Raw genomic sequence first — 16,667 nt, 5'->3', positions numbered from 1 at the left:
GTAAAAACCAGATAGACTCACTTTAGCAGTCCGTGCTCTCTAAAACGGATAACTGTGGCAAGCTGGTATAGCTAGTTAGCTACAGCTTCTCGTCAACTTGCGTTTTGCAAAAAATAGTCCCACAGAATTAGTGTGTTTTTCTTAACCCCAAATAAACAAAAATGTGTTTATAGCCATAAACACTGTATCTATGTTTTATTTAACTCTTAACAAACACATGCAAGCAGGCACCTGTCCTTAAAGGGGAAAAGTAAGGCGGAGTCCAATGCGCCCCCTCCGCTCACAGACACACCTCAGCACTCACTCGGCTCCAGGAGTCGCCTCCTGTTTATAAAGCCGAGGAGGTTCGGTTAGTCAGGGAGACTGTCGACGAGGAGAGTCCGCAGAGGGTGTTAGAGGACTACTGCGGGTCAGGATGCCGTCCGCGTTGGTTTAAATATATGGAAACCACCCTACGCGTTTGTATATCGGCATCAAATGTAACGAAGACGGTCCGCTGAAAGTCGGGATTTACCGCTAATTGTAAAAGGCGTGCGAATGTAGTTCGAGACGAAATTATTGGAGGAAAAACACACACACACACACACACAAAAAGCATAGGAATAAGTTATCACACGAAGATGAAGCCCTGACCCTACTCTTCGGGAAGGCTGGAAGTTCATTTTAGGTTCAGGACCTGTTGAGATGAAACTCAGCGCTCCTTGAGCGACCAGGCGAAATGGGAAAATGGGAGATAACAATGGTAAGTCATCAGACATGTGCTGGAGGTGGCTGTGGGCTGTCACAGGCTCGTCTGTGAAGCTGCACGAACTCTGCTTCCTCCTCCCAGGCGTTACATTTGAATAGCATTGCTTTTTAAAACGTTTAAAGACCTCCAGAATGTGTTTTAAAGGTGTTCCCATCTATCATAACAATCCCACTCCTGTCAAGTAAAGGGGCTATGGTGGTAAAAGCTGATTTTGTACTATTTGAACGCTGTCACGGTGCCAGCTGCAGTGCTTGCTTGGGGAAAAAAGTGCAACTTGAATAGCAGTCGTCATTTTCATGCCTACACATGCTTCTGTGACTCAAACGTATCGTTAGGCCTACAGAATTTCAAGTGTGACAACATGTTTGCTTCCCTGGTTATGTCTCGTTGGGTCCTCTGGATGAGCTCCATCATTGAACCCCAAAGCAGCTTGTTAACCTCAGTGATCGGCTGCACTCAGAGTCAGATAATAAATATCTATGCTTTCTCACTGTGAGATGGATTTGGCAGTGCTTAGTACCGCCAGCACACTGGGGACACTGTGAGTGGAAAACAGTTTTCCATTTGTGCTGCTCTGATTCCAGTTAGTATGAAGGACAATGGGGCTGGAGTGTTACTGGTTAGCAGACATGGAGGCTGAACGTTTGCCACTGCAAAATGACTTTTTAAAAATGATTGACTAAAAAGCATGCAAGACCTCCCACCAGTTTAAATGAGATGTCCGGAGCCTTTTAACAGTCTGTTACTTTTATCAGCTTTGTGTCTGTGCAAAGCCCACCTCATATATCATATATGGACTGAGCTTATGGGACGCTGTTTTCAGTACTGAGCTTTCAGTCTTGTTCAGCTGTGTACAGTAGTAACAAATTTCGTGTGACCCAGATTGCTTGGCACTGGCTATGAGCATCTAGAGGTGCAGTACAGAGTTAATGTGTAAAGTTTTCTCAGAATGTGAAAGCAACATGTCTTTGGTTTCAACATCAAGAAACTTTTTATTTATTTATTTGAGCTTATATGTCCTAAATTCAGGATATCTCAGCCTCAGCTGAAGCATTATTTACTTACGAGATGACAAGATTAAGTAGACATAGAAATGGATGAGAAACCGTTCAGTGTTGTTACTGGTGACATTTGACAGTTGTCCTCATATTGCAGCTGATTTTCAGTCTTGAGTGTTTTTTTAAAAAAAAGAAAGAAAAAAAGATGTTTTCGGTTCCCTTCAAACAACCTTTGCAGATTATGATGCAGCTACTCTCTGCTGCAATGATAATATTTAAAAAAGTGCTGACTATTCAAGTTTTTTTTTTTAAATTTTTTTTTTAAACCTCCATTTCCCTTTCTTAAGTGCACTGAGTTTCAGGTGTCTTGTTTGAACTTTATGTAATGATAAACCAGTATGTTTCACTAAAAACATGACACCTGCTCTTGGCACTAACCAACTATAGTCCTCCAGTGCACCATTTTATTATTTTCTTGATTGCTCACTGTGATGGCAACTTTGTGCTCAGTGAGAATTTTGCTTTGATGTAATATTTGATGTGATAACTTATGATCTAAAAGGTCTATTTGTCCAAAAACATTTGTGTGTACCTACAAAATTCTAGGAAATTCTAGCTTTCTGCGTTGTGAAAATGAGTACTAAGTATTTTCTCAAGCTAGCACAGCTTGTTTGCGCACCGATAGTAGACTTGGTTATGACTATAAACAAATATTATGTAGTTGCTGTGGTTCATGTGGGATCAGTGTGGCTTTTTGTAGTGCTCGTTTTTCTGCAGGATCATCTGTGTGTTTGGGTGTGAGGGCTTGCTATTTTTACCTTTTTGTGTGTCAACCTCTGACACTAATGTTGTGACCTGAAACATTCTTCGGTATATACAGTGTGTGTGTGTCTGTGCATGTTTTCAGCTCTGATGATCGCTGCCTTTGTTCCCAGAACCCAGTGCAGGAGTGGGGCGAAGAGACTGAAGACGGCGCCGTTTACGGGGTCACCCTGCGTCGAGAGCCCGTCCCGTCCTCCGCAAACGCTACTGAGGGGAGCCCATGCTCTGGTTTCGTGCAGTACCGAACCTGCAAGGTACGACGACTGAAGGCCGCCACCCTGGACCTGCTTGTAAATCACCTCCTCGACTTTGGCTGCCAGGAACAGGACTACAGCAGGATCTTCCTCTCCACGTACAGAACCTTCACCAGCCCCACGAAGCTCATAGAGCTACTCTTTCAGAGGTACCGATGCTTGTTGTACATGCAAAGTTGCCTGTTGTGTTGCTTGAGTATCTTTTCTTCTGTTGTTTCCACCTGATGAAGCAGTGGCCTTCAGCCAGCTTTGATGTAATAATCAGTAGCTTGCAGGTGCTCATTAGCCAGAGGCTTACAACAACAGCTATTATGCACAGAAAGGTTTTAGACTGTGGTTAGCAGCAGGTTTAAGTATTTATAATATGCAAACAAAACAATAACAAATGAATTTTTGTTTGTTTTTTATATCCAGAGACAGTGTTTTGTCAGATCTGGATAATGGCAAATGTTGCCGGAGGTAGGTAAAGTGTATATGAAGCGTGTCTCTATTATGTTTCTGCTGTGTCTCCTTGGCTTAATGTGTCATTTAAAAATGTAACGGCGTTTCTCCTGCCTTCTCCAGCCCTCTGTTGGCCTTTGTCCAGACGTGGTTGGATGAGTACAGCGAGGACGTCAGGGACCCTCCCCTACACCCGGCGCTTCGGTTGCTCTTGGATCACCTGAGGATCAGCTCTGCGGTGCATGACAGCATGCGCAGCCAGCCCAACTTTTGCTCACTCGCCGGGCAAGCTGAGGAGCTGCTCAGGACATTCCAGAAAGAAGGTGATCCTTCGCTGCGTAGCATGACCCAGCAATTATGGCCACGCACAACAAGTTGTTTCATAACTTTACTTCGAGGCCTGATTGCACTTTTATGATTATTGCTGATGCTGGCTCTTTCAGAAGTGGCATCAAGTGGCAGTTCTGCTTCTGCAGATCTTGAGCAAGATGATCTGGGGTCTGGTGATGAAGATTCAGGCAGTGAAAACTCTCAGGATCAAGGTGGCATCATGGATTTTTCTGCTGCAGCCATTGCTGAACAGCTCACTCAAGTGGACTCTGTATGTTAGAGGAGAACTTTACACCATTTCCCCCCATGTTGTATTATAATGATCAGAGCCTGATTTGGTTTTCTTGATGTTCCAGGCTCTCTTTGCCAAAGTGGTCCCATACCAGTGTCTGGGCTGTGTATGGTCCCAGCGAGACAAGAAGGAAAACATGTCGCCCACCATCCGAGCAACCATTGCACAGTTCAATGCAGTCACCAACCAGGTCATGGGGTCGCTGCTCTGCCAGCCTACAGATGGCAGTCCCACTTCCTCCCCTCTAGCTCCCACCTCGCCAGCGCAAAGGGCTTGCATCATAGAGAAGTGGATCAAAGTAGCGCAGGTCAGTTGAAATGCTGTGGTTGTGTTGCATCTTTTAGGCGTCTGGATGCTAATATTGGTTCTAAGTCACAACACAAGAAGTACTAATGGGTTATTTTTAAATGATGTGCATCCACTGAGTACAAGTTTATTCTACAGGAGTGTCGTCGCTTGAAGAACTTCTCTTCTCTCAAGGCGATCCTGTCGGCACTGCAGTCCAATGCCGTTTACAGGCTGAGGAAGACCTGGGCGGCTGTCAGCAGGTATGGTTGGATAACTGCAGGTTCAAAGGCCACTTTTGCTTTTGCTGTTTGTGTAGTTTGCTACATAATCATCATTTAACGAGCGGTTTGAACCCTCATTAAGGTCAATTTATGGAGCAGGTCAGCAAATGCTGGGCTGTGACCCATATTATAGGTCGGTCATGAAACGCTGCAGTAAGCAAATTCTAAGTTCAAAGATGAGTGAGACACAACTTTTTGTGGTTTTCCTTTAATGGTGTAAACAGGCAGTAATATGTCAAGTTTTAACTCCTGCCATCCAGTATAATTGTTAATAATTAAAATATCTGATGGCTGTGGCTCTTTATCATTGTCTTTGCAGAGATAACGTGGCTGCGTTTGATAACCTCTGTGCGACGTTCCCTGATGAGAATTGTGTTCTGACCAACAGAGAGTTCCTGATGGAGGTGAGACTGAAACTTCTTATATATGCTTTAGTGTTTGCACTTGTACTCGTCCATTTAGACTTGTGCCATGTTGAAAGCTTACTTCAGGGTAAATGACCTATAATACAATACATTGAGGGGGGAATACCAATGATCCCTTATAACCAACACCTGGCGTCAGCGGGCAGGAAGAACTCCCTTTTCACAGGAAAAGGCCTCTGGTAGAACCAGGCTCTGGGAGGAGCAGCCATCTGCTCTGAGCAGTTTGGAGAGAGGGGACAGGGAAGGAAGTAGAACATAAATTTTACCTGCTGCTTGATGAGAAGTTTACATGTTTGAGTGGTGCATCATTTGACACCAGGTGTGTAAATTTCCTTAGAGCAAGGTTTGATTCTGATACTATTCTGAAACCTTGATACTCACAAGGCATTACTGGGAAACGTGGTAATGAACAGGCAAAATAAACCCGCAGGTGCTCAGAGCTATGCAGAGATAGTGGTAAACATTTGATTGGAATTTCTGTTTCCTGGTTCATTATCATTGTTTTTAATGTTGTAAAGTCTAAACATTTAAATTCTTCACCTATAAATTTCCACAGTGAATGCATAGGGTTGATTCTTGAACTCTGTGCAGATCTAAGGTTAATGTTTACCAGTGCAGAGAAGTCAGCCCGAGCAGCTGTGCATAATTTTCTCTCAGCAGTCAATTGAGATGATTTGAGGTTAATTGAAATCACTGAGATTAGTTTTCTCTTGAATTGTTTACATTGTAAATTTACATTAATGCTAAAATTACAACAGAATCTGAAGTTTTAAAAGCTACAAAGATTGTTTCACATGCTTAAAGTTTGGAGAATATTAGTTTGGAGGTGATTGTTTTCCTGTTTCATGTTTGTTTTTGTTTTTTTGTTTTTTCACTCTTAAGAGAGTTTAATTTTTGAGTTCATATGTACAGAAATGTTTACCGGTGTTTCGATGGCAAACTAGAACACAATGTTTTCAATTTCTCTTCTTTTAAGTTTTGTCTCCTTGCGGCAACTGTGTCAGCCGTATCTTGTGTCTGGCTACTGTAGAAGTGTTCAATAGAGAAATGGATTAGATCACCAAAACTTTCTGTACATAGCAACCGCAGCTTCACAATAACATGCTTTATTCAGTGAAAAATGACCTCCCCCTCCACTTTTCAGTGTTTTATTCAGCCAGTGTTTTTTATTGATGTAAAAACAGTCACTCCCTCTTATAGGGAGCTTGAGTCTGTTTTGAGAGTCGTGAAGCTTGCAAGCCTCTCTTCCTTTGAAAGCTAACTGTTAAACAGGATATCTGAGTTAATGTGTAATAAAGTCTAATATTGCACCAAAGAAACAAGTAGAGGCTGTACTGTTTCATAAGCTGGCACACGGGCCGGCATCTTTTACATGCTGCTTTACATACATATACTGAACACTAAGAGCACACAGACGGGAGGGGAAATGATCCAAATAACACTGAACTGAATATAGCTTTGTCTGACTCTGTGACAGGATGGAGGTCCCACGCCTGATAACGTTTCTCCAAGGATATTGAAACGGTGTCCACTCTCCAGACAGATGGTAAGCCATTCTTCAGGGTGGGGTGGGGGTGGGGGGGTGACAGGGTTCTGACAACATGCGATGCAACCAGTGTCATTTATGGCTGAATTTGACGTAAGCTGATACTACAACGTCATCCTAGGACTCTCTTTTCATGTGATGCAGAATTTGTTTTCAGCTTTTGAAAAGGGATTCATGCAAAAAATCCCTGTCCTACATTTCAGCAAGGCACAAGAGAGCTGATTTCCCTGAGTGTGGGTGGAGTATCTATCTATCATGGCACAAGCCCCAAACTATGTTTAGCTCCACTCAGTGCTGAGCAAGTTTCAAATGGCCTCAGATCACCAGGATTATAGGACAGTAATAATAGACCTGGCTGGGGTCTTGTATGAGTCATATGCACATTCTCCTGGGTTGTAATAAGACCTCACAGTGCTGCTAACAGGTCCTGTCTTGTCTGAATGTTGTAAATTTTAACCCATTAGCCACAATAAAGCAATAAAAGACCAGCTATATTGGCACAAGAAAATATAACTGTTTCCCTATTAGCTGTGTGCTTACGTGTCGTCTGCCTGCAGAGTACATCAAGTGGAGCGGTTCCATACCTCGGCACGTATCTGACCGTCCTCACCATGCTGGACACTGCTCTGCCAGACACTGTGGAGGTACTTTTGTCTAACACGTCCTCTGGATATTATTTCATAGACTTAAGGGTTCAAAGTGTTCACAATGTGTTGGATACACTCAGTATGTATGCAACACTATATACTTTGAAACCTGATTAAATGATGTATGCGCTGCCATCAGATGCTCTTCATGGGAGATTATAAACATATAAACTTCAGCCTCAGGAAAACTCCATTTTGCCCATTTATATACAGATAAATAAACTTGGTTCTAGTAGTAACTGAGAGACTTTTTGGCTCATTCAGCCATTTCGGTTTCCCAGTTACTGTGTTTTGGTGTTATCATCTTGGCCTGGGAAACTACTTTTATCATGGAGAACTCCGTTTTCAGTGCATAAATCACCCCTGATAACTAAACTGGAAAAACATAAGGGTGTATCATTTAATTTAGTGCTGTCACTTCAATTTGTGTCACTTCGCAATTACAATATAATAAATGAAATACTAACAGTGTACTGTTTTTACAGGGTGGACTTATAAACTTTGAGAAGAGGAGGAGAGTAAGTGTTTTTTATTGTCACTCCTTGTTTTTGTTTGGCTTTGTTTTTGACTGCTGGGAGGGGGGAGAGGGGGAAGGCATAGTTGTGCATATAAGACCGTCAGCTCTTTGTTAACTGAGTTTGAACATTTACATTCCTACACCTTAGTAAGTGTCAGGCTGAAAGCTTTTTTTTTTTCTTTAAGATTTGCACAGACTGTGATTAAAACACAAAAGCTGTGTAACCATAAAGAATCTCGTTGTTGTGTCACTATGCGGAAGCAACTGTCAGCCTGGTTTATCTGTTTATTCATCAACATGCCTCTCCTTGCCTACAGGAATTTGATGTTCTGTCACAGATCCGTCTGCTGCAGGCTTCCTGTTCCCAATACAGTCTCGGACACCAGCCCCGCATTGCTGCCTGGCTGCAGAGACACAAGCTGCTCACTGATCAGGAGAGGTGAGCTGAAACACCCTGATTTTAACATGGACATGAAAGGAAGGCCATCAGAGAAGACATAATATACATAATACTGTCATGTGATTGTTAAATCTCCATTTGGATGAATAAAGCTGCTTTCCTTTGATATTACTCCACTCAAAGGATCATTTGATAATGTTTCCACTGACTTTTTGGTGGTAGAAGAACAAATCCTTTTGTATTCATAAGCTAATTGTTGGATTGGATTATTGGAATGAACCCGAGGTGTTATATGAGGGTTTTTTTTTTATTTTTTAAATAAACACGCTTATTCTTGTAGCTGATGTGAAATGGCAGGGGTGTTTCTAGCCACACTCTAAGAGTACTCTCCACTCTTTTTATATATAAAAAAAATATAATATATATATGTATTTGGCAACACTGATTATATAAATAATCAGTGTTGCCAAACCTGCTGCCCTTCATTACTTATGTGTGTCTGACATTTAAAATATGCATGATGGCTTTGTCTCATTGTGTCATGTTGTAAATTGGTAACTCACCCTAGACATGATGCAGCTGTGTCAAATGTCCTATTTACCTGAGATTGCTTCAGTCAAAGATGTCTGACTTTGTAAAATGCCTCGACTCCCCCCTCTTGTATCTTCCTCACCTTCTGTGCACCAAACTCTGGCGCTGACTAACATGCGGAGGAGAGGATGTGCAAACTGAGAATTGAGAATGGGGGAATGTTCGCTAGCACCTTTCAGAAAGTCTGAAAGTCTGCCTGTGCTTTTTTTCGAGTTCTTTTTCTGAGTTTAATTTTTTGAGTTTGGAATGAAGTGATATGTCAGTAAGATGTCAGGTACCCTGGTGCTCAGTAACATCTTCTTATTACAGCTACGAGCTGTCGAGACGCCTGGAGCCTCCTGTGGACTTGTGTTCGCCACCTCCATGGAGCCAGCGCACACTCTCGATGAAACTCTCCTTGTGAGTCTCATGCTATAGTCCAGTTTGCATATTCAAACATGCACATTATACTAAGCACAAAGAGCTGCACGCAAAACTTAGAGTAAAGCCACTGTTGGTTCACATTACATGTTTTACCTCACTATAAGAACAATGAGATGTTTAGATTACAACTTGTGGTATGCAGTAAAATGGAAGTGAATCGTGTGATGTGTATACTCTGGTATTAAACTACATTGTTCAAGTAACTGAATGGTGCGGGTGTGGCATTTCTAATGAAAGCTCATTCTGTCTTCAGTCTCAAGATGGCGAGTGACGGCACTAAGAAACCGCCTGCTGACCAGATCAGTCTTTCATCTTCTGGATCCAGTGGGTCTGAGATGGAAGATCTGTCCTCCCCAAACCCAAACTGTTCCATCAAGCTGCAGGTAAACGGCCGTGTTTAGCTGCGTGCATCATTGTAGTAATTTCCCCGAATGTTTTGTGTCCATCCTTTGTCATTGGCTGCATTAACAGTGGAGCCTTTGTTGAAAGCTTTGTCACGCTGTGCCTTCAGACTGGGTCTCTCGGTTTTAGAATAAGTCACTGTTTACACTGTACAAACAATTACCCTTTTTAAAGCAGTCAGACAAACCTCTGAAACATGGGAAGTGTTTTTGTTATAAAGTGATTCTATGAATTGATTAGCTTTCAGAAGTAAAATGCACTGAATGTCTTTTTAAAAACTGAAAAAGTTACATAATCTCTACTTCACAAAAGGGCAATCGAAACTAGCGTGAGCTCTCCACAAGTGGAGTTTGTATCGAGGAGGTGCTTAGCTGAGCTGGAGTAGTGTTTAATGGGCTACAGTCCTCTGCTTCACCATGGTTCAATAGCCTAGCTTTCCCCTGCAGACCAGACACTTGTGAAAGGCTTCAAATACTCTGACACAATAATACTCAGCAGTCTTCTTTCTCTCATTTCTGTCCCCCATCTTCTGTCCTCTGCAGTCCTTTCACAGCTCTTACAACAACGTATCCGAGTCCTTCTCTTTGTCCTCGTCCTCCTCTTCCTCGTCCTCTCCCAGCATCTCAGCTGCTTCGTCTGCAGACTCCCCTGACTGCCAAGCAGACCCCAGCTCTGCAGCCTCGCCCTGTGGGGGGGCACGGCCGAAGCCTCAAGCAGCCCACCACAAGCGCTCGGTGTCTATGACCTCACTGCCCGTGTACAACCGTCAGGTGGATGACTCTTGCATCATCAGGGTGAGCGTGGATCTGGGCCACAACAATGGCAACATGTACAAAAGTATCCTGGTGAGTTCATCCTCGCGTTGTGATGTATGATGTTCAGTAACTGGAGAATTTGACAGTTTGTTTATTTTCTTGCTTGTTTTTTTTAAAGATCTCTAATTACACTTAGTCATCTGTAAACAAAAAGTAAATGATATTTACTGTTCTACACATCGTACAGGACATACTGGTGGAATATTTTGTAACCATGCAGCTGTCCTCTGAATAAATCCTGGACTCCACCTGAGTCTCACTTCTCAGGATCTCATGCGTAGCGCCCAACGATTTCTATCAGAAGTTATCCCTTTATAACAAAAACACTCCTTCAGCCTCCTCATCAACTTGAATCGCCTTTCTGTTTTCAGTGCAAGGCAACGCATGCATAAAACCTGAACTTACACTGTATTATTTTAGTTAGTAGGCCTGTGTCGCTTTCCCTCATTGGGTCTGCTGATATTTTACCCTCCCTTGGTAGAATGAAGTGAGCTGGCTGGGTCTTTGTATACAAATTATACAACTTTGAACTGCAGCAGCACAATAATTTGCCCCACTTAGCAAATCTGCCCCTTTATTCAAATCTTCATTCAGTTCGACCATAACGACTATCAGAACATATGATTGGCCTTTAGCGTTTACTTCACCTGTTACTGCTTTTCTATCTTGGGGTGGAGTGTGAATACCTACGATTCAAATAATTTGCCTTATATCGTTCATATCTGCAAAAGTAGAGGTAACCTTTAGAAGTGAAACCAGCTTCAGTTATATCCTTAAAACAAGTGCTACAGCGAGTAGTTCATTCTCAGTGGATGTGATCAGGAGAACTGATCCTTCTCATCATTTGTCACAAAGTCAGACTTTTATGGTAACGGTAAATTCAGATTTGAGGGCGGAGAAACTTTGTTCCAACTGCTGAAAATAAGCTTTTCTGTGAAGGTCACAGTTGTGAGTGGGACAGGGCTACACCTTAAGGCTCAGAATGCTTCTATTGCTATTGCAGTGCTCTTTGAATGTGTAATATGAGCCAAAGAGGTAATGCTCCTTAAACGCAGTGGCCCATGAACTTCAGTCTTCACTATTGTGTGTGTGTTTATGTGTAACAGCACTCGTTATTCTTTGTTTTTCATAGCTGACCAGCCAGGACAAAACTGCACAGGTGATCCAGAGGGCATTGGAGAAACATCACCTTGAGCACATGACCTGGCAGGACTTCACCCTGACACAGGTCATCTCTCAGAGCAAAGGTCAGAAGAGAACTCCTTTATAAAAAAAATTGCTTAACTGGTGACAGGAAGGAAAATGCTCTTCTGACAGTGATTTTGTTGTTGTTGTTTCTCTTCATCTTTCCAGAGTTTCTCATACCAGACAAGGCAAACGTCTTCTATGCTATGTCTACAACAGCCAACTTTGACTTTGTTCTGCGCCACAAGCACAAAAGCCAGAAGAAACCACTGAGAGCAACCGCTAGTCTCGGACAATTCACAAAGTAGAAACTTTAACGTGCAAATTCTCTGACTGCAAAATGAACTGAGCTCTGCTGTGCTTCTGCATAATGGCCTTTATTTTTAGAGGCTTCTTGAGGAAGATGCGTGCTCTGTTTCAGTCCTCTTTGGCTGCTGAAAGGGCTTAAAATAGGACTAGAAGACTCCCCACATAGGACGTGTGAGAAGGGGAGAGAAAGACCCATTTCTTTGCCTCCAAAAATGTCACTTCCAATAAATGCCTTGACCCAAAGATGCACAGAATAATGCCTTCCTCTCTTGAGCAACACGTGCTGGCTTCAGTGGCCTATCTATATGTGAACACTGAGCATTGACTGGCTATTCCCCTGCACAACTGGGTGCTGTTAATAACTGGCGCCTTAAAAAGGGAATCGAGGTCAGTTGCTGCGTAAAGGCGGTGAAGTCCTGGGGCCCCGCAGCAGGCTGTCAGCTCTGACATGGCTCAGTGCACTGAAGTGTTGGCACGCCAGTGCCGTGTGAGAAGTGGGCGGGGCCGTTATCATCAGGGATCAGTGCGTACCCTGGGAATTTCAGAAATTGCTCCTCCGGTGTTGCTGTGATACTCGCTGTGTGCAAGTGGCAGCTCCGACTGGAAGGATTACATTCTTAAGATTGGGTAACAGAGGCAGCAGATATTTTTGATGGACTGGAGGGGATGTACATGTGGAAACTGCTGCTGAGTGCTGGGGGGGTTAACTGTGATTCTATGAATTGATTAGCTTTCAGTGTTAGCGCTTTGGCTAAGTGAAGTTGGCTTGCTAAACTTCTTTTTTTTGATCTATTTATTGTTACAGTGTCTCCTTTGTGATTCACTCTGACTGCACTTTCATGTAACATATTTTTGACTGTTGGGTCGTCTCAGCCCAAAATACTTTGCATTTCGAAAGAAAATGCTTGTACATAATTTAATTTCCTCATTTTTGATGAATACGGAGAATATTTTAACTGTAATTGTTTCTGTTTTTTGTTTGTTTTTTTTTTAAAATACTTGAACAAATTGTTTCTTTCATTTGAAGACTGCATTTGCCCGGTGCATAAATGGCCTGTTGTGTGTGTGTTTTTTTTTTTTTTTTTTTTTCCTCCCCCCTCCTCCCTCAAGCCTAATGAGGAGTTCATGTACCGTATATCTAAAAATTTCAATTATGTCAGTTGCTGCAAAACTTGTGATAGTGCATGACGACCATATAGTTAAAGATCCAGAGAGTATTTGCAAAGATTAGTTGCACTATGAGTTGACACGCATGGTATGTGTCAAGTTTAAGAACTTCTGTCATCTCACTGATCTGTTCTCTTGATCCTCTACATTATATTCTGAAAACTACAGAGTTTTTCTTTTCAACTTTAACCCCCCCCCCCCCCTTTTTTTTCTTTTAATGGCTAAGAGCTACAGTTAAAAAAACAAGGGACTCTGCTTTTTAAAACCAGAATTCAATATGCAATACAGAGCTGTATCTCAAGCTTCATATTAAACATTTTTGTCAGTTATATTTTTCTCAGTGTCTTCTTCTACCAAATGTGGTGTAGCCAGAGGATGCAAATCTCCTGTTCCACCACATTCAATTGTAGTTACATAGCACCAAATCACAACAAAAGTCACCTTAGTGGTCAAAAGTGGTTAATATTGTAAGGTAAAACCTCCTAAAATAATCTAGATAAAACCCAACAATCAGACAACCCCATATGAGTGAGCACTTTAGCAACAATGGGAAGGAAAAACTCCCTTTCAACAGGAAGAAACCTCTGGGAGAGCCAGGCTCAGGGAGAGGGAGACGAGACAAAAGACATGCTGTGGAAGACAGCAAGAGATTATTAACTCCCCAACATCCCAAAGGTGCTGTAATGGATTGAGATCTGCTGACCGTGGAGTCCATTTGAGTACAGTCAATTCACTGTCATGTTGAAGAAACCAGTTTGAGATGATCTGAGCTTTTGTGACACTGTGTGTTATCCTGCTGGAAGCAGCTGTCAGAAAATGGGTGCACTGCAGCCATAAAGGGATGGACATGGTCAGCAACTATGGTAAGCTGTGGTGTTGACAGATTGGACTGAGTGTGCCAAGAGTTCAGCCTGAACTGATGATACAAAATTTAATGTTCAGGCCAAATTTCACAGCAGAAATCCAGACTTTCTTTTTCTGTTGATCAATTTTTGATGAGCCTGAATTAAAGCTTCTGTTTCTGACAGGAGTGGCACCCAGTGTGGTCTTCTGTTGCTGCAGCCCATCTGTTTCAAGGTTCCACATGTTACATATTCAGTGATGCTCTTCTGATACCTTGATTAAAACTGGTCATTTGAGTTACTATTACTTTCCTATCAGCTTGAAAAAGTCTGGTGTTTCTGTCCTGAAATCAAAAAAAGCATTTTCACCCAGAGAACTGCCGCTAGCTGGATATCTCATTTTTTTGGACGATTTTTTGCAAGCCCTAGAGGTTGTTGTGTGGGAAAGTCTCAGCAGACAAGCAGTTTGTGAAATACTCTGTCCAATACATCTGGGACCAACAACCATGCCACAATCAAAGTAACTTTCTTAATGCTGTGTTTGAACTTCAGCAGGCCGTTGTGACCATGTCTACATAATTAAATGCTCTGAGCTGCTGTCGGATTAGATATTTGTGTTAACAATAAGTTTGACAGGTGCACCCGAAAAAGTGGCTAGTGAGCTTTAAATCAAATTAATATAACCTAAAGGTGTTCCAGTAAGGTTTATTTATTTATTGCTAATGAAACAAGAACTAATTAAAACAAGACATAGACTAATTGACGTCTTTCTAAAATCAAAAATGCATCTTTCCACTATTTTCATCTTTTTTATTAGATCGACTCATCAGTTCCTCCAAGACTTACCTTTTAAATTATTTTCAGAATCTAAAAAGCAAGTATGACCTGTAACACTTCGAGCGAGGAGAAAACTGCAAATAGACCACGCATTAAAAGATAATTAATCATACTTACATACTTTATTTAGTTTGAAGTGGTTTCCGCAATGTTTGACGTCACTGACCCCTGCAGGCGCTCGTGCGTGGTACATCAATGTCGTTACTGCTCGCGCCTGTTTCTTTCAAAGGTTCAAACACACAAGTTAAAATAAGTTACTGCGATTTTTCCCCCACCCACACAAATATGGCTGCAACAAAGTGTATCTATCTCTTCCCAGCTTCAGTGGAGAAGAGTCAAGCTGCTCACCAATGTTACCAAGTGTTAACTAGCTAACAGTAACATCTTTTGTAAACGTACAAAACCAAAATAGTTACACAGTAACTATGGTATAGCTTTCACCACTAGATGGCGCCAGAGCACTATCTGCTCAGCAAAGGGCGAGTTAATTTACGAGCAAACTGCATTGACGTGGAGTAGCCACTCGGCTGTAGCACTGGCTCACTACACTGAATATCAGGACAGTTGGTTTATTATACACTTTACATCCATCCATCCATCTTCATCCGCTTTATCCGAGGCCGGGTCGCCAGGTTAACACTGTTTTTCAAAAATTAAATATAAATAAATAATACAAATATATCTAAGGGCTCAGCCCAGGAGCTGCTCGGTGGTTTACCTGATCACAGGATAAGCACCGGATGGTGGACCATCTACCCAAACAAAGAACTTGGCAGCAATAGATGCACACTCAGCAAAGGGATGTGGGTTCTGGAGTCATTAGATGAGACCTGCCTCACACTTAGGGTTGCCAACCGTCCCTTAAAATACGGAATTGTCCCGTATTTCGAAACAAAAGTACACGTCCCGTATTGAGCTAATAAGGGACGCACTTTGTCCCGTAATACAGTGAGAATCAAAAGTAGTCTATAACTTTTAATGGAATTAACGCTTTGTTTGAAAACATAATTCCCAGCCCCTCTCCTGCTTTGTGACCAATGAGCTGACAGCACACTTATGACAATTCGAGTATGACAATTCAGATTACCGCTCATCTCATTGGTCGAGGAAAGGTCGCTTACGGAGAAAATACCGGAAGACAACAGATGACCACAACAAGAAGCATGGCCAACAGGGAAACAAACGCCGACACGGCGGTGCAAGTCTCGGACGACAGTACACCTAAAGCTGGGCAAACACTGTGCGATTTTTTCAGTCACGTTATTCAGCTCCTGCTCAAACTGCACGATTGACTCGCAGGGGTTAGAAGTTGGTAGGTCACGATGCAGGTCTCACACTATACCGCCCGATGCTCTGATGCGACCTGAGTGCTCACACTGTGCCTCCATAACATGAAGGTTATAACAGAAAATCTGTCGCGCTCTCTCTCTCTCCGTCTTACAGACACGCACACCACCACCATCAACTTTGCTAAATTGCTAATGAAAAACATGATCAGGCAGCTGTGATTGAGCAGCAGTGTAAATCCAACTGTTTTCACGGTTGTTGTGGTCGTGATAATTTTGTGATGCCACATCGAAAAGGCTCGGATGAGCTTTCCAAAGTTCTACAAGTTGTGCCTCCATCGCTTGTGTCCAGATCACACGCTGCACAGCCGTGCTGCTCCATCTTTTACACCAACGTTTACGTGTTTGCGCGCGAGCAGTGTGAGCGGCTGTGATGAGACCCTCACGAGCGATTGATGATCGGGAGCTGGTCGTGAGGTGTTAATCACTTCTCGTTACCCCACGTATACTACACGATGCACGATGAAGGCCAAAATCGGTCAAAAATCGGCTCAAAATGGGCCTAAAACCGCACAGTGTGAGCCCAGCATTAGAGCAGCAATGTTTGTTCCCCCTCAGAGAAAGGGAAGAATGGGAAAAGGAAAACACCTGGCTGGAAAAAGTTAATATGGGCATGTGCAATGAATATCAGCGCTATGTGGCCAGAAGTGTGATAATATAATTTATTTTGTGTAATAAACAACTGCAAGGATAGATGATTACAACAAATAGATGACTAATACATAAAAGTAATACATAGATGAATAATGATGATGAGTTAA

General features: G+C 42.4%; 1 protein-coding gene across 1 annotated transcript; it reads left to right on the top strand.

Moving 5' to 3' along the window:
* The first annotated feature begins 327 nt into the window (after positions 1–327).
* rgl3b (ral guanine nucleotide dissociation stimulator-like 3b) lies at positions 328–13,210 on the top strand. The gene is made up of 17 exons (XM_085453415.1): positions 328–742; positions 2,682–2,971; positions 3,237–3,281; positions 3,387–3,586; positions 3,707–3,864; positions 3,950–4,192; positions 4,330–4,433; positions 4,774–4,858; positions 6,357–6,425; positions 6,983–7,069; positions 7,558–7,590; positions 7,907–8,028; positions 8,890–8,979; positions 9,257–9,386; positions 9,948–10,250; positions 11,353–11,467; positions 11,574–13,210. Exons 1-17 carry the CDS (start codon positions 719–721, stop codon positions 11,711–11,713), a joined length of 2,238 nt encoding a protein of 745 aa, XP_085309541.1. The 5' UTR covers positions 328–718; the 3' UTR covers positions 11,714–13,210.
* Positions 13,211–16,667: the final 3,457 nt, after the last annotated feature.

This window comes from Copadichromis virginalis, linkage group LG4 (assembly GCF_057382275.1).
Source record: "Copadichromis virginalis isolate Kocher_CV1m ecotype Utaka linkage group LG4, C_Virginalis_male_GT1.1, whole genome shotgun sequence".
Lineage (NCBI taxonomy): Eukaryota > Metazoa > Chordata > Actinopteri > Cichliformes > Cichlidae > Copadichromis > Copadichromis virginalis.
This window is presented reverse-complemented; position numbering and strand designations above follow the sequence as displayed.

Bases quoted from the DNA above. Each gene is read 5' to 3' on its own strand.
- rgl3b (XM_085453415.1), top strand. From the start codon at position 719: ATGGGAAAATGGGAGATAACAATG. The intron at 7,070-7,557 runs GTACTTTTGTCT...CTGTTTTTACAG, and splicing joins CTCTGCCAGACACTGTGGAG to GGTGGACTTATAAACTTTGA. The intron at 7,591-7,906 runs GTAAGTGTTTTT...CCTTGCCTACAG, and splicing joins ACTTTGAGAAGAGGAGGAGA to GAATTTGATGTTCTGTCACA.